This window comes from Mustela putorius, unplaced genomic scaffold (genome assembly GCF_011764305.1).
Source record: "Mustela putorius furo isolate JIRA1106 unplaced genomic scaffold, ASM1176430v1.1 tig00000127_pilon_pilon_pilon, whole genome shotgun sequence".
In the NCBI taxonomy this organism is placed as follows: domain Eukaryota; kingdom Metazoa; phylum Chordata; class Mammalia; order Carnivora; family Mustelidae; genus Mustela; species Mustela putorius.
In genome coordinates, this window is record NW_025421288.1 from 5,081,210 (window position 1) to 5,102,598 (window position 21,389).

General features: G+C 36.1%; 1 protein-coding gene across 6 annotated transcripts in view; it reads left to right on the forward strand.

Annotated features, from left to right (window-relative positions):
- Nucleotides 1–21,389, forward strand: part of ZFP91 (ZFP91 zinc finger protein, atypical E3 ubiquitin ligase) — a 57,614-nt gene that overhangs the window by 1,373 nt on the left and 34,852 nt on the right. For 4 of the 6 annotated variants that reach the window (XM_045062852.1, XM_045062849.1, XM_045062862.1 and 1 more), the window contains exons 2-3: nucleotides 4,733–4,761; nucleotides 19,919–19,999. In XM_045062852.1, the coding sequence (XP_044918787.1) occupies nucleotides 4,733–4,761; nucleotides 19,919–19,999 (110 nt within the window). The remainder of the gene's footprint in view (nucleotides 1–4,732; nucleotides 4,762–19,918; nucleotides 20,000–21,389) is intronic. The other 2 variants (XM_004777616.3, XM_004777615.3) reach the window with 1 other exon arrangement.

Genomic DNA, 21,389 nt, shown 5'->3' on the forward strand with positions numbered 1-21,389 from the left:
CCCTCTCCCTGAAGTCGTCCTTTGTGGGGTACACCTCTTTTGCTCTGTGGTGCCCCCCCCCCCGGCCTGCCGCCGCAGGCTTCGCCCGCACTCTGGCATCTGCACTCCCTTTGTCAGCCTGTCCGCCTCGTTCGGCGGCTCTCCAGTATTACATCACATCCCCATTAGGAAATCAGCACAGTCTTAGCCTTCGGAAGTGTGCGTGTCCGTCCGTCCCCCGCCCCCCCCATTAATTAGCTCAAGAGGTAGTTGTACTGGTAGCTTCATGTAGCTTTTTCCACTCTGCTAAATTTTCACATCACGTTCCCCTTGTTTTACACATCTGGTACTTAGGGTAAAACGTGGCTCTGCCAGTCTTTCACTCGAGACTAGCATGGTATTTTTTCGTGTGTTGTTTTGTTTTGTTTAGTTTTTGCTTGTCTACTTGTGCTTATGTTTTCGTGTAAGAACTTCGTCCTTACAGATTAGACTACTCTGAAAGGGATTACCTTATTATCGAAAGACAGTGGAGGGACCAGGAACGTACAGTTTTAAATTTTAAATTGTTAGTATTAAAATGTTCCTATGTTGAAAATACTGAAGTGCATGTGTCTGTAAATTGTAGAAGTTAATCATATTAGTCATTGAATTCGTTAATTGAAAACATTTGTGTCTTTTGACTTTCAAGTGAAAAAAGTTGATAAAAAGGGAAATTAAAGTGGGGGGGAATTAGAGTTTTAAGTGCCCCCCTCCCAGAGAGATTATGGCAAGATTACCAAATTTAAAACTTGAAACACACCTCCTCCAAAAGAAAGAATTAAGTCTGTGACTTGTTTGCTTGCCTTAGAAGCTTCTCAGAAAGAAAAATTAAAAGGTGTCATGTTGTAGTATTAGATCTGCTTCAAATTTTTGAATTATTATTTAAATTAACATAATTTAGAGAATTTATTGTGTAACTACAGTTCTTTGGACAACAAAGATCTGAACTTACAAATTACTTGGCTGCAATTAGGATTCTAATTGCTATAGATGAATTTCACAGTCACAAAAATTTTAAGATTCTGTATTTCATTTTACCAGTTTGAAAAGAGCTGTCATTACCCTTACTTGAATTAAATGTCTTGAATGAATTTGTTAAACTGTGTATGCTTTAGTTCCACCATCTGTAGGAAATAATGTTAATCCTTATGAGATAGTGAAAGTATAGCATGTGACACAAAGCCTGGTACATAGTACATACAATATTTGTTTAAAATTACTGTTTTGAGTTGTGATGGAATGATAGAGGTATAAGTGGTGTGTAGTGATTCTCATGTAAACGCTGCAAAATTGTTGTGGTTTTTTTTTCTTTTTCTTTTATTTCTGTTGCCATAGGTAGCTAATAATTTAATAATGTATTTCTTAAATGCCCTTCCATCCTTACCTACCCATTTGAGAGTAAAATACACCTAGATTTCCTTGCTGCATTTCCCTCCCACTGTTTTACCACTACCAGTTTTACTTACAGAAATGATACCTTAAAATAAGCTAGTGCAATATTTTTTTTCATCTCATTGTTTGTTTTCTTCACTAACTCTTGGCAAAAAGTACTTATGGGTCTTTTTATTTCTACAATATAAAAAAACAGTTGAAGTTGGGTGAAGATGACTTAATTAAATCCCTTCAGTTTTTTCTTCATGTTATTCCCTGTGGGGAGAAAGATAGTCTTAATTCTTAGTGTCCCTCCCTCTCACATCCACTATCATAAAAGATAGTAGTGTTCTTTTACCTTCTCTTAGCCTCCGGAAGGTCTCCTAATTACGTATTTTGTTGCACAGTTTTGATCAGATTGTTAAAATAAATTTTCATAGTAATAATTTATTTGTTATGTGTTTTTAATTTACTGCATGCCTTGGAAATCAAAGGAGTTCTAAAGCATTTCAGCTAGGTAAATCATAATTGAGCAGTACCTGGGCCTGGTTCTATGCTGAGATAGGCTTTATAAAGGTAAATGAGACATGGCCCTTGTATTCAAGACCTCGCAGTATGGGGGGGAAGATGCATCGATTAGTGGAGGTTTGTCAGGCGTACGTGTGGTTTATAGATTTTCAAAGTGATAAACTTTAAAACTAATTGAGAAATTTAATTAATCCTTCAAGACATTTCGTGAGATTTTGAGTATCAATTTACTGAATCCTGGTCAAGTACCTTCTGACCTCTTTTATCCTAACATGTGAGGTATCTTAATTACCCCTTCTGTTCAGGTTCTTTCACCATGTCCCACCATTTCCTCCTATAAATTCTAATAGCTGTTTTCTCCTACATGTGTTTCTCTTGATTGAAGAGACAGCAAAATACAGTAGTATTAAAAGGTCAATAAATACAAAGATTTGGATTGATTGAAACCTCTTTTTCTGCTAGAAGGCAAAGTAGTGCAGTAGAGAAAATATTGGACTATATAGTTAAAGTTTGTGTTCTCAGCTTTCCGCTGCTCAGTAAGTGACCTCAGGCAAGTCACTTAAGCTCTTTAAATCGGTATCTTCATCTATAACTGGTAATTTAGGATTTGTTACAAGCATAAGTGTGTATAAATGATAATTAGGTTACAGTTTTATATAAATTTATGTTTATAAGAGCATTTTTATTTGCTTTGAAACATTCAAGGGTTAATGAAAAGAGCAGGAAATCCTTGTGAAAGGAAATAATTAGTGAATTTGCTCAAGAGGAATTCATAAAGTTAAATGCTAAAATCGTTTTAAAATCAAACGTAAAGCCAGTTAAAAGGAAAGATAAACCAAATTTGAAGAAAGGTTATATACGTCAGTACTACTTACGAATTAGGCTCATCATTTGCTGTATTTTGGTCCATAAACTCCAGAGTTCAGATTCTTATATTTTAAATGCAGATGTTTATATGCATGTCTAATTTTAAATATATAAAATACCAATTTTTCTGATTCATAAAGTTAAAACACCCATGTTTTCTACTAATATGGAAACATAGTTAAACTAAGACTAGGTTAAATCGCAAAAAGGCTTCTTTTCATTCTACTGTGATGAGTCCTCTGCATTTCCTAGTCAATGCATTTCATGTAGAACTTCAATAAATACTTTTTTAAACTTAACGATTTAGCTATTGAGTAGCCCTATTGGCTATCACTGCGTATTATTAGAGGTTTTCCTACAGGTTCAGGTGGGTTCCAAATGAAACAAATACTGCTTTATTTTCTGGGATATGGAATTCCATTTTTGTTTCGTTTTCTTGCTTAAAGTAAAATAGTAGTAGACCTTCGAGCGACACTTTCTTGGTATATCATTTTGTAAGGAAAACGTGAACATCATGGATAGTGAGGATGAAGAGGCCGTAATATTCTGAATTGAAAGAGCTTTTGTGGCTCTTTGGAGAAAGCTCCGGTTCTATAAGTTTAAAATTCTTAAGTTTTCCTCCCAAGGAAATCAGTATGGTAATAGAAACATCTTCCCATTCCAAACGGTGTTTGGAGGGAAGTTTATTGTATAATGTTTCTGTATTTAGGTATTACATCTGTACTATTCTTTAGAATTAGGATGATCGGTTGTCTTGTGTTAATTATTAATTGGACATTAATGATATAATTTAAAATAAAGTAATATCCAGAGTTTAAGAAAGTGGGATGAGAAAATGACAGCTGTTCTTTCTAAAGAGAACAGAATTTGTATTACATTACATCTGTATTTATTTGGCTATTCTGTAACGTAACAGTCCTCATTTACATCAAGTTTACTTTTAAAAAATAAAAAATAAAATAAAAAATAAAACAAAATAAAAAATAAAACAAAAAACAAAAACCAAAAAGCCTTGTACCAGCTCAAGATACCATGTGTCATCTTTATAGTAAAGATCCAGGACCTGTGGACTTTTGAATCTGGGTAATGGCTCCAGGGTAGAGGTTCGTTATACTGTGCTTAACAGTTATGAATGAAAGAAATGTTACCAAATTAAAAACATGACAACATTTTTTAACAGTCTATAAGACATTAGAGTCTTTACTGTTCCTGATTTGTAAAGTACAAGTTATATTAATTTCTGAGGTCCAGTCTTTTGCCTTTGTAGAAATGGTTTTTGACTGGGGTATAGTAAATGAATAATTCAGGGTTTTCTGTTAGGTTCATTGAATTTTTATTATTATGAAAATTGTCAAGTATACACATACAAAAAAAAAAGTACAATGAAATGCCCATTCCCAGTATTTACCACTAGATTTAGCAGTTCTCAAGATTTTGCCATGCTTAATTACCTTTATCTCCCTGTCCCTCTTTTTTTTCCTGAAGTATTTTAGAGAAAATCTCAAACATTATTTCACCCCTAGTTACTGCAGTTGGTAAGACAAGGACACTTTCTTATATAACCCACTTAATAAAACAAAATCAACAATATTTTCTTTGTATTACTTTTTTTTTTTTTTGCAGTTAAAAACTTTTTGAGTGCTACTCTAGCTGTATGCTAACAGATTGGATAGCTGCATGATATCTGTTTAAATTTACATTAATTAAAATTAAAAATTCACAATCCTCAATTACAAACAAGCTGTTTCAAGCACTCAGTAGCCACACATGACTACCCTATTTGACAGTGCAGATATAGAATATTTTCATCACTGCAGAAAGTTCTATTGACCACACTACTCTAGATGTGTTCTGCATCACTCTGAAAATGAACCTGAAAGATAAATATCTGTGTTTTAGGAATGTATACAAGATTGTTCATTTAATATTTGATTCTCATTTCTTTCAGATGTGTAGACAAAGTAACAACTGACAAAGGTAAGACTTGGTCATTTTTACTCTGTCATATATATTAACACTGATGATTTTATGATCGGATAGAAAATAGAATAATCTTCAGCCTGATAATTCAGATCTTCCCATTTTAAAGTGACCTTCATTTAGTAAAATAAAATAATTGGAGTAGTTAGAACCTGTGTAGCTAATAGGTTTGGGCTAGTGAAACATTTGGCATTATTTGGAAACCTAGTGATGGGAAATCAGATTATTTAATGTCACTTTATTATAATTTGTTTTTAGCTGTTTGCATTTGTAATAAAGTAACTAGAAGAAAAATTATACATAACACAGAGTAAAGCTTAGACAAAATCTTGGTACTGGTAGAGACTCGAATTATAAATGCAGTTTGAATAATGCGGAAAGAAAAGTGTTCTAAGATTTCAGCCTGGTGAATAATTAAATGGGATCATTTGGTTGTTTTTCACCAAACCAAATATATATATTAAATGTAGTCTTCTGCTTATCTGGATTATAAAGGAAAACTAATGTCCGAATTTTTCTTTTAAATCACTTCCTCAAAAAGATTTCATTCTGGCTTTGCAGATTGGAGTTATTAAAATTGCCCCTAATATGCTGGACCTCATTCATTATTCATATAAAATATATTCGTATATGTAGTTATTGGCTGTATTTCTTGATGTTAAATTCAAATATACAACATCCTACTTAAAACTTGAGTAGATAAACTCCTAAGCATATTTCATTTCTTATGTCTGACAGAAATCTATTTAATAACCAAGGGTTGGCCAGTTTATTGTATATGTGCATGTGTTTATAAATAAAAAAATTAAGATTTTTCCTTCACAAAGAATGCTTTGAGAATATGTAATATATAATACGTATAAGGCAAGTTTAAAACCTGGATTTTATGCTACTTAGAAGAATGATACTGTGGTTAGGAACCAATAACTTGAATTGGTGGCTGCTTTGTAAATAATTAGCTATCAGTGATCAGGTTTCTTTGTCCTCTGAATTTTAGAATCTGAGGCTGGTATTTCATAGTTTACTAGGCAGAAGTATTTGTTCTAGGCAAATTTTTTCTGTGACAAAACTTTGCCTGACTAATTTGTCTAGTAAATTCTTGGTGGTTTTGGCTGCTGTTGCTTGAAAGATAGGATATGTCTGCCAATAATGGAAGGTCTTGTGCTCCTTATTTAGAGATCATTTTGAAATGTTATGATGTGATGGAAATGTAGAGACAGGTGCAATCAAGTACCACAGCAGTTTCTGTTAAAACAAAGGACAAAACCTCCATACCTGCCTTTATCCAGCTAAAATTACTTTTGTGTCTAAAGAGTATGTATAAAGGAATTATTTGGGTTGCTTTGAGGAGAGCTTTGAGGATGTGGTAGAAATTTCAAATTCCTGTTGGAGATAAACTAATTGCTCTTTGTGTAGATTACTTAAACCAGAAAAGTTGGCTTGTTACGTAGTTGTGCAGCTGTGGCAAGATTAAAACTGCATTCTGGGTAATGTCAGTCTCAACATCAGTCCCGTTCTAATTCACTTTGTTAAATGCTCTGGATCTGGAGTTAGACTCAGGGTTTGAATTCAAGTTCTGCCTCTTATTGCAAATAATTCACTACCCGGAATCCAGTGAACATGCAGTAGAAGGTAGCTGTTTGTAAAATCTTGAAAAAGTACTCTGTGGCTCCCATTTTCATCTCTATTGGTTCATCTTCATCTCCCGTCTTCATCTCTTCAGCTCTTATGGTAGCTGTTCAGTATGTATAGGGACCACATACATTGAAACAACTACATCAGGGAATAAAGAAATGGAGGCTGTGATGGTCACATTTCCCTGCGCTCTTTAATATTTAGAATTCACCTTAGCTCTTCCTTTTTCTTGTCACTTCTCAGAAAGTTGTTCTGCTACTCAGGAATAGTTTTCATGTTAAGTCTGCTGAATTTTAGCTGAAGTAACTTGTACTTGTTTCAGAGGTTGAGGTTTTTTTCAAAACTGAATAGGTTTTGATATTTTGTAGAGGTACAGCTAGCTCTCTGTTTTATGGATATTGATAAGATGTTTTCAGGATTTTTGTTATGTTTTCAGAATTGTTCTTATTTACTTCAAACGACTTGAAATTACATACTTTCCTTCTGTCAAAAATAACAACCTTTGGCATGTTTGAACAGATAGTTTGCACACACAGAAAAAACTCACTATTGTTTTAGAATTATTAAGTTGCAAAATGGCATGTTCATTCTTCACACTGAAATAATAGTGGTCCCTGTTCTTGCTGTATTTATTTAATCCTGATGGGTAAATATAAAAACAAGTGGAAATTTGCAAAAATAGTGTTTATTCATCCATATACTCATATAATTTATTAATTCATTGAATAAGTAATTGTTGAACATCCCACTATGTGTCCAGCACCACTGAACTGATTAAAATAATGTGATACAGTGTTTGATGAAGTTAAGATGTCAAGGGAAGACTTCTTTTGAGAAGGCGACATTTGAGCTGAGACCTGAATACACGATAGCCAGATGAAGAGCATCCCACACAGAAGAAGCAAAAAGGGCAAAACTTGAAACTTGAAAGCTTAGTTTACCACTGCCAGAGGATTATCGTCATCATAGTGGAGCTTCCAAGAGTGTTAGAAATTTTGAGGCATGGAGCCTGGCAGGGTTCTTTTAACTTGGTTTTATGTTTTCCTTCTGTTCTCTGGTTTTAACCAGTACTACTTTTATGGTGATGAAGTATAGCGATAGTTTGCCTCAGTGTAGTTTATTAGTTACTCTAGTATTACTTTATCCACTAATTTTCTTTCACTTTCAAACCTCCACCTGAAACTGTACAAGATAAATCCTTATTTAAAAAGGGAGACTATAATATCTTAATGTTTATTAGAGTGAGTTTCACATGTTTCGTGGAATAGTGAGTATTAGAGTCAAATGTGGTAGGTGCTTGAGTCGTCAGTGTGCTAGTTTATTTGTTGCAGGACCTCTCAAGAAGAGATTTTGATTGTGAGTGAGAAGTAGCATAAATACTGGGACATCTGGGTGGCTCAGTGGTTAAGCGTCTACTTTTGGCTCGGGTCATGATCCGAGGGTCCAGGGATCAAGTCCCACATAGGGTTCCTTGCTCAGTGGAAGCCTGCTTCTCCCTCTGCCTCTGCTTGCCACTCCCCTGCTTGTGCACACTTGATGTCTCTAACAAATAAATAAATAAAATCATTTTTTTAAAAAGGCAATATAAATTCCACAATAACTTAATTGACTGTAAGATAGCCCCCCCTCTTTTAATGGATAGTTCATAAAATTAGAATTTTTAGAAAATATTTTGAAGTACTGGGTGTTTGAAAATTTGATTGTATTAAACTCTGGGTCTCACCTTTTATTTAAAATCATTTTACTATTTTTAGTTACTCTTGTTATGGATGGGGTAGTAAGATTGCCTTGATGGAGTCAGCAAATAAGTTCATAATAGATCTGGGAATTTACTTAGCTTCTTTAGAGCTTTGACTATTTGGCTTATTTAGTTTATAATCAACATATTTCCTGGAATTACTATTAAAATATTAGCTTGTTTTGATAATTCTTTCCTGGATCACATCCTCAGTTTGTGTTCTCATTGATCTAATTTATAGATAATAGCTCTGTGTTCCTTTTTTTTTTAAAGATTTTATTTATTTGAAAGAGAGAGCATGACTAGGGAGAGGGGCAGGAGCAGGGGTAGAATCAAGACTCTCTGCTGAGCAGGGAGCCTGTTAGCCCCAAGACCCTGAGATCATTACCTGAGCCGGAGGCAGACACCCAACCGACTGAGCCACCCAGGCACCTCTCTTCCTTTAAAAAATTGAAATTTATTTACTTTTAGCAATTATAGTTTTTATTTCATCAGAGTAATTTTTCCTATTTTAGAATACCTTGGATTATTTCTTACCCTGTCATTTCCAGTACTCTTAAACAACATTTTTGTTATTCTTAAATAATAGAACAGTCATTCCCACCGGTTTTTTCCACTCCGTTGAGAAAAATCTAATTTATAATTTTTACCATTTAGTTTTTGTACAAAAGGGTGATCTGAGAAGTTACTCAGGACATTGTCTTCACAATTCTTTCTTGAAAGATTTTGAGTCTCCTTGGCGATAACCTGGTTTCCCTAGTTAAACTAAAGTCTTACTGGTTTTGAATAGAAGTGTTCTGGAAGGAGATTCATTAAGTTAAAATAGGCATATACTTAGTTTTAGTCTTAACTCTCAGTGTACGATCACTTTTAACGGAAGCATTCTTCACAAATTCATACTCTTCTTAAATAAAAGTTTAAAAAAGAGGGACGCCTGGGTGGCTCAGTTGGTTAAGCAGCTGCCTTCGGCTCAGGTCATGATCCCAGCGTCCTGGGATCCAGTCCCACATCAGGCTCCTTGCTCCGCAGGGATCCTGCTTCTCCCTCTGACTCTGTCTTCCACTATGTCTGTCTATGCTCACTCTCGCTCGCTCTCTCTCTGACAAATAAATAAATAAAATCTTTAAAAAAAAAAAAGTTTAAAAAAGAGAGCCTTATTTTCCTTAACTTCTTAATACTGCTGATATTGGAATATTTCAAAATGGACTTTACTAATTATTTGTGGGAAACAAATAATAGCTAATTATAGAAATACACCTGATCAGGTTTCAGAAACTGGAGTTTCTGACTTAGGATAATGTTCATGTCTCAAATGGCTGACAGTATGTATAGCATTTTGTCTGTCCTGCTTTCTAGGCCTTTTCTTAAGGTAACAGGAACTGTGTTATATCTCTCAGTATGAGAATGATCTACTCAGACATCTCATTCCTTGTTGGGAATGCCCCATGTCCTTCAAACCATTTTTAGTTCAAATATCTTGGCTTCCTGTGGTTCTTCCACTCCATTCTAGTTTTCTAGAAGTACAGACATACCTCACATACATGTGGATTGTGATATGGGCTTAGAAAGTACTTGCGCTTATCAGCTCACTTCAGTTTCGGATATTTTATGATTCAGGTAAATGAGTCTTTCTGTCCCTTACATAGAAAGAATTCTGTAACAGTTCACCTATTTTGATTCCACTTATATAGAAACCATCTCAGACAACCATTGTAAGTTTATTTTGTAATATATAGTAATTATTTTATACTGAGATCCAATTCCTGCCATAACCACTTGAGAAGTGCAGCAGAACGCCCTGATGGAAGTAAACTGAAGCAGGAGTGAACAAGAACCTCTGACAAAAAGGAATTAGCTCTGCTGTCATGCCCCTTGACCTTTTAAGTCCAAGAAGGATCAAGCTTCTCTGAATTAAAACTAGCCAGATTGATCTAACTACATCAAGGCAAAGGCAAAGACCCCTTTAGATTCAGTACAAGTAATTGTCTTAGAGGTAACTGTGGTTGTATCTTCTGCCTGTACATGATCTGCTTTGATCCCAGTTAAGCTCCCAGCTTGTATCCTAGCTTCTTATTGTCTGATTCTGCTTGTGACTTGTCTCTTTTAGAATTTCTAAACCCTATTTTCTTTACTGTGACTCTCCCTAAATTTTGTCAGGTATCTGTTGATTTATAACAACTGTCCAAAAACTCAGTGGTTTAAAATACAAAAATTTGTTATTTCTCAGTTGGGCTCTTCCCTCTTCTCATTGGTCTTTCAGTGTAGACATTTTCATGTCCTGGTAGTCTCCAAGCAGTGTTCCAAAAAGGTTGAAGGCAAAAGCTGCAAGGTGTTTTGATGCCGCCTCACATGATACAAGATGAACATACCAAAAAATCAGTTGTATTTCTACATATTAGTAACAAATATATTTCAAACAAAATATATTTCAACAAAACATTGAAATTATAAAATGAACAAATTATACCATTTAAGTAGTATAAAAAATATGAATTGCTTAGGGATAAATCTCACAAGACCTGAAAGTACAAAACACTGTTGAGTGACATTGAAGACTTACTTTACTTAAGTAAATGGAACAAATGATGTACCATCATGGGTTTGAGGGCTCGATATTGTTAAGATGTCATTTCTCCCCATTTTGATCTACACATGAAATCTAATCCAAATAAAAATTCCAGTACATGTGTTTGGTTTGTTTGTTTTTGGAGAGTTTTGCTCTTGCAAACTTCTTGAAGGAGTTGACAAACTGCACTTTGAAAGCCTTAAGCTTGCACTGGTCAGGAACCCCACCATGTTTTTAAGAGTGGGGTTGATTGTTTAAGGAAAGAGGAAGGGATAAAACAGATACTTGGTGGGTACCCAACCCCAGCTACTATTACATGCATATCCTATAATTTGTTTAACCCTTACTTGATTAAAGGTCACTTTAATCACTTTAACACTTCTCAGTGTTTTTTCTAGGATTACAGGTGATATTTTTGAAAGTCTTTTAAGATAACATGATTCATATGCAGAGGTATACTTGTCATAAATCTACAGCTTTGCGAATAGTCACAAGGCAAGCTCAGTTGTGTAATCATTAGCCAGCTCAAGAAATAGAACCTGATCGACCACCCCCAAGTATAACCAGCATTCTGACTTTGAACAGCACAAATCTCTTTTGCCTTTTTTTGGATCCTACATATATAGAAAAGTAGAGTATGTACTCTTAGGAAGGCCTTCTTTGCTCAGCATTATGTGAGGTTTCTGTAGGTTGTGTTTTTAGAGATTGTTCATTTTCATTGTTGTAGGCCAGTGTGGAATAAAATGATTTATTCATTTTACTGTTGGTTAGTATTTGGGTAGCTTTTAGTTATTGGCCTTTATGACTAGTGATGTGTTGCATATGTTATTAATATTTTATTGAGACATAATTTTCATATCATGAAATACACCCATTTCAAGTGTGTAATGCTGTCCATATAGGTTTTCCTTCTCTGGGCATTTTATAAACGGACTTGTACATAGAGTATGTGTTTTTTTGTTTTTTGTGTCTGGCTTTCACTTTGCATAATTTTGAGGTTAATTTATGTTGTGGCACGTATCAATATTTCATTCCTTTGTGTGGTATTTCTGTGTATGGAAATACTCCATTTGATTTGTCCCTCAGTTAATCTACTTTTTAGCCATCATGAATAATGATAGTGTGAATATTCATGGGCAGGCTTTTGTGTGAATGGATGTTTTTATTTCTTTCGGGTAGATATCTGTGAGGGAAATTTCTAGATTGTATATGGTAAATGTATGCTAAAGAGACTGGCAAAGAGTTTTGCATAGTGGCTGTGACATTTGTGTTCCCTAGTGATCGATGAGGATTTCTGTTTCTCCACAATCTCAACAATGTTGTTACTGTCATTCCACTATTCTGTCAAGCCAGCCACTTTAGGATGGTGGGGCACATGGTAAGACCAGTGAATTCCATGAGCATGGGTCCATTGCTGCATTTCATTTGCTGAGAAGTGAGTTCCTTGTTCAGAAGAAATGCTGTGTGGAAAACCATGACTGGGATAAGGCATTCTGTAAGTCCATAAATGGTATTTTTTTACAGAAGCACTGTATGCAGGGAGGGCAAATCCATATCCAGGGTGTTGATTTATTGCCATTTCCATAGTGGAATGGAACCTGCCATTAGGGAGCTGGCTGATGATACTGGGGGATGGTACTATAGCAGGGACTTCTTGCTGGTCTCTGCTGTTAGCAGATGGCACTCCACAGTGCCTGTACCCACATCGTCCTTGGTGAGAGTCTGGTTTGGTTTCCAGCAGTCTCAGGTCTACAGCTGTAGGAAGAAGGGATTTCTTTCAGGACAGGCATGGAAACGTTCAGGTCATTTATGTGATGCTTCAGCTTGGAATTGAGTCCCTCAGCACATGCCTGTGTTTCTCAACTTTGTCCAGTGCATTTAGAAGCAGCCAGCCAATTTCATCTTAATCAGCTTGAAATATTCTAAAGTAGCGAATACATGATAACCAGAACTTTGTCTCTTATTTAGTAAGTATTTGATCAGGAGTACGCATTGGTGATTTTTTTTTTTTACCTATTTTTATTGCTATATCATGCAGTTGACATTCAGTGTTCTCTTTAGTACTGAAAAATAGAGTCATTAGTGCCTTTAAATCTAATCAAAGAAACAATTTCAGAAATCCCAGAACCAGTTCAGAAAACATCCTTGAAATTCTCTTCTAATAGGAAATTTATAGCAATACAGGCCTGTCCCAAGAAGCAAAAAAAAATCTCAAATAAACAACTCAACCTTACACCTAAAGAATTAGAAAAAGAACAAGCAAAACCCAAACCCAGCAGTAGGAAGGAAAAAATAAAGAGCAGAGTAGACATAGACAAAAATAGAAACTAGGAGCTTGTTCTTTGAAAAGTCAACAAAATTAGGTGCATCTGGGTGGTTCAGTTGGCTAAGGATCTGACTCATGATTTTGGCTCAGGTCATGATCTTAGGGTTGTAAGATCAAGTCCTGCATTTGGCTTCCAGTTCAGCACTCAGCAGAATGTCTGCTAGTGATTCTCTCTCTCCTTCTGCCCCTTCCCCTGCTCACACATGTGTGCACACATGTTGTCTCTAAAATAAATAAAATTAATAAAAAATAAAAATAAATCAACAAAATTGGTAAACTTTTATCCAGACTCATTTAAAAAGGAGAGTGAGGACTCAAAATTAGAAATGAAAGAGGAGAAACAAAACCGACACCACAGAAATACAAAGGACTGGGGCACCTGGGTGGCTCAGTCTGTCTAACTTGCCTGTTTAACTTGTCTGTCAGTCTGTTTAACTTGATTTTAGTTCAGATCTGTTCTCAGCGTCATTGGTTCAGGCCCCATATTGGGCTCCACATTGGATAGAGCCTACTTAAAAAAAAATACAAAAGATTTATAAGAGAATATTATGAAAAATTAAATGCCAAAAAATTGGACCACCTATTAAGAAATGAATAAATTCCTAGAAACATACAACCTCCCAAAACTGAATCAAGAAAAAATAGAACATTTAAACAGACTGATTACCAGCAATGGAATTGAATCAGTAATCAACAAACTCCCAACAAGCAAAAGTCCAGAACCAGAGGGCCTCACAGGTGAATTCTACTGAACATTTAAGGAACAGTTAATACCTATTCTTCTTCAACTATTCCAAAAACTGGAAGAGGAGGGGAAGCTTCCAAATTCATTCTCTGAGGCCAGCAATACCTTGATACCAATACCAGAAAAAGACACTACCAAAAAAAGAGAACTACAGGCCAATATATCTGGTGAACATAGATGCAAAATTCCTCAACAAAATACTAGCAAACTGAATCCATCAGTACATTTAAAAAATATTCACCACAATGAAGTAGGATTTTTTCCCCCTTGCACACAAAGCTGGCACAGTATTTGCAAAGCAATCAGCATGATCTATCACATCAGTAAGGGAAGGGATAAAAACATGATCATATCAATAGGTGCAGGAAAAGCATGTGACAAAGTACAATATTCATGAGAAAAACCCTCAACAAAGAAAGTTTAGGGGGAACAAACCAACAGAATAAAGGTCATATATGAAACCCCCCCCCCCAACTAGCATCATATTCATTTGTGAAAAACTGAGCACTTTTAAGATCAGGAACAAGACAAGCATGTCTACTCTTAACACTTTTGTTTAACATAGTACTGGAAGTCCTAACCACAGCACTCAGAGAAGAAAAAGAAATAAAAGATACCCAAATTTGTAAGGAAAAAGTGAAACTATCACTATGTGCAGATACTAAAAGCCCTAAAGACTGCACCAAAAAGCTGTTAGAACTGATAAATGAATTCAGTAAGGTCCTGTGATATAAAATCAACATAGAGAAATCCATTGGATTTCTAGACACTAATAATAAAGTAGCAGAAAGAGAAATTAAGAAAATAGTCCCATTTACTAGTTGCACCAAAAATAATAAAATACCAGGAGTAAACTTTACCAGGTTTACTCCTTGACTTGACTATACTCTGAAAACTATTAACACATTGATGAAATAAATTGACATGACACAAATAAGTGGAAAGATATTTCATGCTGATGGATTGGGAGAACAAATACTGTTAAAATGTCTCATACAGCCAAAAGCAGTCTACAGATTTAATGTAGTCCCTATCAGAACACCAACAGCATTTATTTTATTTATTTTTTACAAAACTAGAACAAATAATCCCAAAATGTGTGGGGAGCCACAAAAGACCCTGAGTAGCTAAAGCAATCTTGAAAAAGAACAAAACTGGAGGTAAAACAATCCCTGATTTCAAGCTATACTACAAAGCTATAATAAAGCAGTATGGTACTGGCACAAAATAGACACATATATCAGTGAATAGAATGGAGAGCCCAGAAATAGATCCATGATTTTCTGGCCAATTTGTCTTTGATAAAGGAGGCAAGAATATATAATGGGAAAAAGACAGTCCCTTTAATAAATGATGTTGGGAAAACTGGGATAGCTACATGCAAAAGAATGAAACTGGACCATTTTATTATGCCATATACAAAAATAAACTTGAACTAAAGACCTAAATGTGAGACCTGAAACCATAAAAATTTTAGAAAAGAACATAGGCATCAATTTTTCTGATATTGGCCATAGCAACTTTTTTTTTTTTGTCTCCTAAGGGGAAACAAAAGCAAAAATAAACTCTTGGGACTATATCAAAATAAATGCTTCTGTGCAGCAAAGAAAACAATCAACAAATAGTCTACTGAATGGGAAAAGATACTTGCAAATGACATACTCAATAAAGTTTTAGTATCCAAAATATATAAAAAATTATAACCCAACACCAAAAAAATCCAGTTTACAAAAATGGGCAGAAAACATGAGTAGACATTTCTCCAAAGAAGACCTCCAGATGACTAACAGACACATGAAAAGATGCTCAACATCACTCGTCAGGAAAATGCAAGTCAAACCACAGTGAGGGAAAGAAAGGCAAGAAATACTCCCTCACACCTGTCAGAATGGCTAAAATCCAAAAACACAAGAAACAAGTGTTGGTGAGGATGTGGAGAAAAAACACTCTTGTAGTGTTGGCAAGAGTGCAAACTGTGCAGCAACTGTGGAAGACAGTATGGAGAGTGCTCGGAAAATTAAAAACACTACTGTATGATACAGTTAATTCCAGTACTGGGTATTTACCCAATGAATACGGAAACACTAATTCAAAAAGATACATGTATCCCTGTGTTCATTGCAGCAATATTTACAATAGCCAAATTATGGAAGCAACTCAGGTGTCCATCGATAGATGAATGGGTAAACAAGAAATGGCTATATATACATATATAATGGGATATTACTGAGCCATTAAAAAAGAGTGAAGTTTTGCCATTTGCAACAACATGGATGGATCTAGAGGGTGTAATCCTAAGTGAAATAAATGAAAGATAGCTATCCTAGGATTTTATTATATGTAGAGTTTAAGAAATGAACAAAGGAAAAAAAAAAAAAACCCAGATTCTTAAAAAGAAAAAACTGATCGTTACCAGAGATGAAGTGGGTCCCTGGGGATGGGTGAAATGAGTGAAGGTGGGATTAAGATACACTTACTATGATGAGCACTGAGTAATGTATAGAATTGCTGCTATATTATATACCTGAAACTAATATCACTGTGTATCTTAATTATACTAGATTTAAAATTTTAGAAATGTTTATGAAATTTGAAAAAAGGATTGTCTTCCCATAGAAGCACTTTCAGTACCAGAGTATTAGTATTAGTTGGGGCCCTTGATTGAAGCAGAACTAATAGGAGGTATACAGAGAAAGGTTTATTTTTTAAGGAATTAGCTTATGTGATTGTGGCAGCAATCAAAATCCACAGGGCAGATCAGCAGACCGGAAATTCAGAAAAGAGGTGGTCTTATAATCTTAAAACTAAACTTCATGAAATCTTTGCTCCTAAGCCTTCAACTGATTGGATAAGGCCCACCCACATTATAGAGGGTAGTTACTCCGAGTCTACTGATTTAAATGTTAATCTTATCTTTAAAAAGGACTTGCACAGCAACATTTAGACTGCTGTTTGACCAAACAACTAGGCGGGGTTGGAGAGGAGGTGGTTTGCCACACAGCAGTCAAGCAATTCCCAGACACCAGCAGGATATCCAAGAATTCAACTAAATTCTGTCACTGTGAGCGCCTGGGTGGCTCAGTTGTTTAAGTACTGCCTTTGGCTCAGGTCATGATTCTGGAGTCCTAAGATCAAGTCTCACATCGGGCTCCCTGCTTGGCAGGGAGTCTGCTTCTGCCACTGCCCTGTCTCCTCTCGCCCTCTCTCTCAAATAATAAAATCTTAAAAAAAAAAAAAAAAATCTGTCACTGCCTGTAAGGAAATAGCCTCAGATTCCATAGATTAAGGGCTGTCTTACAAGACTCCTCCCCCACTCCCCATTCAGATACCGGTAGGAGGTCCAGGTTGTTACCTGTTCTGAACAACTGGCTATAAATCACAAATTCCTATGACCCCCCTCCTTGTGTTCAGTTAATTTGCTAGAGCTACTCACAGAACTCAGAAACATTTTACTTACTGAGTAGCTGGTTTATTATAAAAGGATATAACTAATTTAGGAATAGCCAGTTGAAAGAGATGTATAGAGCAAGGTATGGGGCAAAAGGGCAAAAAGCTTCAGTAACTGAACTAACATGAGTTGGATACTTGATAAGTCACAAATAGAAGCTACACCAGGTAAGTTGTTACAGAAAGGAAACTTTATTTGCAACAAATAAAGTGATCTCAGAGAATGACTTCCAAAGCTGTGATGCTCCTAGTAAGGGTGAATGGGTTCCTTTTATTTAGGGTTAGGATGAATATTTAGATAGAGAAAGTTTATCATATGTAGAGGCTGGTGAAGGCCATATATGTACCTTAAGGAAACATGTTTATACGTATATGTTACAGAAATGAGACTTGTGCTCCTTGGGCAGAGATTTTAGTATTATAATGAGGTAACAGTTGTTGGTCATTTTAGAGGTTACTCCATGGTCCATCTAGGCAGGCGCAAGTCAGGAGTTACACTCAAACTGGTTTGGGTGGTCTGGGTGGTCTCGACTGGCTTGAGGTCTTGTCTGGACAGTCACTATTGCTTGAGGGGTGGTTTCGGTTTCCACTTGCTTGAGTTAAGAGATAAGCTAGAAAGAAGAGCTTAAGTAAAAAATGTGAGACAAAGGTCAGTGGGTACAAGCAGGTGGGCAGTAAAGGTCAGGTCTTGGGGTCTAACTGGGTTATTTCCCTCCTCAGTCAAAGCATGCCATTCTCCCCAAATCTCCATGGGTTTACCAACCTGGAAGCTCTTTGAACCCTGTCTTGGGTTTTTATAGAGGCTTCATTGTGGTCCTGTCTAAGTCGTTGGCTGTTGGTGTTCCAGTCAAGCCCTTGTCTCTCTAGAAGTACTGAGGAGGTTGAGGGAGGGAAATAAAAGTTCAACCTTCTGGCAACCTACCTTCCTTAGGTGGGGTGGGAAAGTCACATTATTAACATGACAAGAAACACTTCTGTCACTCTTAACAGGAAATCGCAAGGGTTTGGATGAAGACCTAATATATATTTTTCTTACAGATCACAACATCACACTAGCCAAGTTGACACACAACACATAAATGACACTAAATTAAAATTCATGTCTTAAGTTTATAGCAGAATTTGTTATTTGTTAACTGTCACTTTTGCGTTCTCTATTTAATTTGATCTTTTATCCCATTTCTTAACCCTTTCTGCTCTGGTCGTTTTCTCTGCTTAACACCTTTTCTTCGAGGTTTTAATTCTTGCTGTCATGTTTTTAATTTCCAATAGCTTTTTTTTAGAGTGTATTACTTTTGTTTGTTTGTTGGGTTTTTTAAAGATGTATTTATTTTAGAGAGCAAGTGTGAATTAGGGGAGATGTAGAAGAGAGGGAGGATCTAAAGCAGATTCCCTGCTGAGCCGGGAGCCCAGGTCAGGCTGGATCTCATGACCCTGAGATCACCATCCAAGGCATAGTCAAGAGTCGGCTGTTTAACTAACTGAACCACCCAGGTGCCCATATTCTTTAACTATAAACTTACCTCCCATCCTAGGACATATTAATGTATATACATACTTTTTTTTTTCCTTCTGTTCCCTGAATTGCCCATTTCTTTCAGGTGGTTTTCCCCATTTGTTTCTTTAGCCTCTCAGAAATTTTCATCAAGTTTTGGGTGTTTCCTGACTTCTGATTTTTAAAGTACCTAAGTGCTGATTGGGAGGGCTGTATGCATAGATTAGACTTCTGTCCACTATAAAGGGGTGATGTGGGCCATTTCTGTTTCTTCAGAGAGAAATTCTGGTACCTATGGTTACATGAGGTGGGTGGGAGATCAGGGAGGAGGGTCCTTAGCATTTATTATTTTTGCTTCCATTTAATTACCCCTATTCTCTGATAATACTTCACCTCTACTCTTACCTGAAACTTTTGATGCCAGAACACGTCTGGTTCAACCTTTCCTAAATCATAAGCCTCTGCTCAAAAGGAGGGATAGTTGCAGGCAGCTTGGGATGGAAGGGTCTGGGTGTTCAAATTCAAACTACTTTTCAAACCTTCCACCTGCTCTTTTCTTTTTTCAGTCTTAACTCTGCACCCTCTTTCAGAGGCACCTTGTGACTCTGATTCCTGTTTCTTTCTGAAGTGGCTAAGAGTGTATACGTGTGTGTGCTTGCTTGCTTGCTTGCTACTTGTTTATTTCCCCACCTTCTAGTGTAAGCTTAAACTCTATTTGATGTATAGAGTCTTTATCACTATCCTCGTTTTGGTTTTCTAAAATTTTGTTGAAATGAAATCATAGAACTTTTGTCTCCTTTTGAGTTCCTTTGCTTCTTAGTCACTTTTAGTTCTTTTCTGTCATTTTAATGACGTTTTAGAAGGAAACAGACAAAAAAATGTATTTCAGTCTGCTGTGTTTAATAGAAGTTCCCTTGCACGATATTTAAAACTTAAAACCTTGATTAGTTGTTGTATTCCTCATAATTCCATCAAATCATTGTAACATTCCACCAAATCTCTTTGTTGTTTTGTTTCTTATATCTGAGAATGTGAAGTGTGAAAGAGTAAATCATAATGTTTATGTTGGAGATAATCTCAAGAGTTCATAATTTTATAGATGAGAACATTGAGACTATCAGTTATGTTTTTCATTTTAGAATACAACGTCCTGACTTAGTGTCTTAATACAGTTTTATTTCTTGTTGTTCTTTGGTTGGCAGGAGGTTTTCCTGCAGTTCTTCTGGGCTCATTGGGCAGCTGCAGTCACACAACAGCTGAAACAGCTGGACGGGGCAAGATGGGTACGCCGGCAAGTGTGGCAGTTGGTGCTGGCTCTGAGCCAGCACCATGGTTTTCCTCCTTATGGCCTCTCCTCCTCCACTAGGCTAGTCTAGCATCTTAATAACATGGCAGTCTCTGGGCAGCTTTCCAAAAGGACAAGCCTCACTTGGAAAAGTGCTTCTCAAACCTCTGCTTGTGTCACATTTGCATCTTATATTCTATCACCAGAACTCTTTATATTCTGTTGTTTTGGACTTTCTGTATCACTGAAAATCTTGGGCTTTGCAGTAAAGCCAAAGGATTAGAAAGTTGATTGTTAACGTGACTTTAGGAAAAAGATTCTTGGAGATGGAGAATTAGTGATTCCAACATTTCCTAGCATCAGGTTACTTGGTAACTCACACATCCTTTTCTAAATGTGTTGCCAGAACCACGATGTCTGACCACTGGATTAGTCTTCTTTTGCTGTGTAACAAATTACCACAAGCTGAAAACAACACCCGTTTGCCATCTCTTAGTTCATCTGGGTCAGGAGTCTGGACACAGCTTGGCTATATCGTCCACTTTGGGCTTCACGAGAGTCTAAAGTTAAAGAGGAGATGACCAATAGATAGTTGGTTATAAAAGTTTGGGCTTTTAGATAGTACTTGAACTCAGAGTGGATGAGGTCATGCAGGTATTTTCAGTAAAAAGAGAAGCAGGCCTGTGAACACCAACATTTCAAGAAGAGTATGGAGGGCCCAAATGAGACCAAGAAGGATGAAAGGCCCAGGAAGAACAAATGGTAGAAAGAAGGAAAGGCAAAGCATTTTAAGTTTTCAGAGTGGGTAGCTGGGACAGGGCAGATGCTACCAAAAGATTATACATGATTAAGAACAGAAAGGTATCGTTAGCTTTAGTTGAAGGGATCTGTGGATTAACTATATTCCATTACAGTTTTCTTTGTCTTATTTTCAAATCCTCTTTTATTTTATGCACTTAAAAAATAATAATCCTGAGAAAGGAGTATATAAGCTTTACCACATCCTCCGAAGGAGTCCATGACACACAAAGGTGAGAGATCCTGCTCGACATTGTTGACCTTGGTAAAAGCAGTTTTAAAGGAACATTGGTATCATAACCAAAGTGCAAGATCAAGAGATAATGATGCAGAATGCCAAGACAGAGGACAGAACTGAGTTCAAGATTTCTTTACTGTGAGAGTATCACCATTAAAGAACATAGTCTTCAAAATGGATTTGAACTCTGCTTTGCTTTGGCTTAACATGTGACCTTGGGAAGTTTTCTTAACTTGTCCATGTCTCAGTTTGCCTATCTGTAAAATTGAGAAAGTATGTAATGAGTACATTAAGCATTGAGAGTATTGAGAATTCAATGTAAAATGAATCAGTGAACTACTTAGAACAGTGG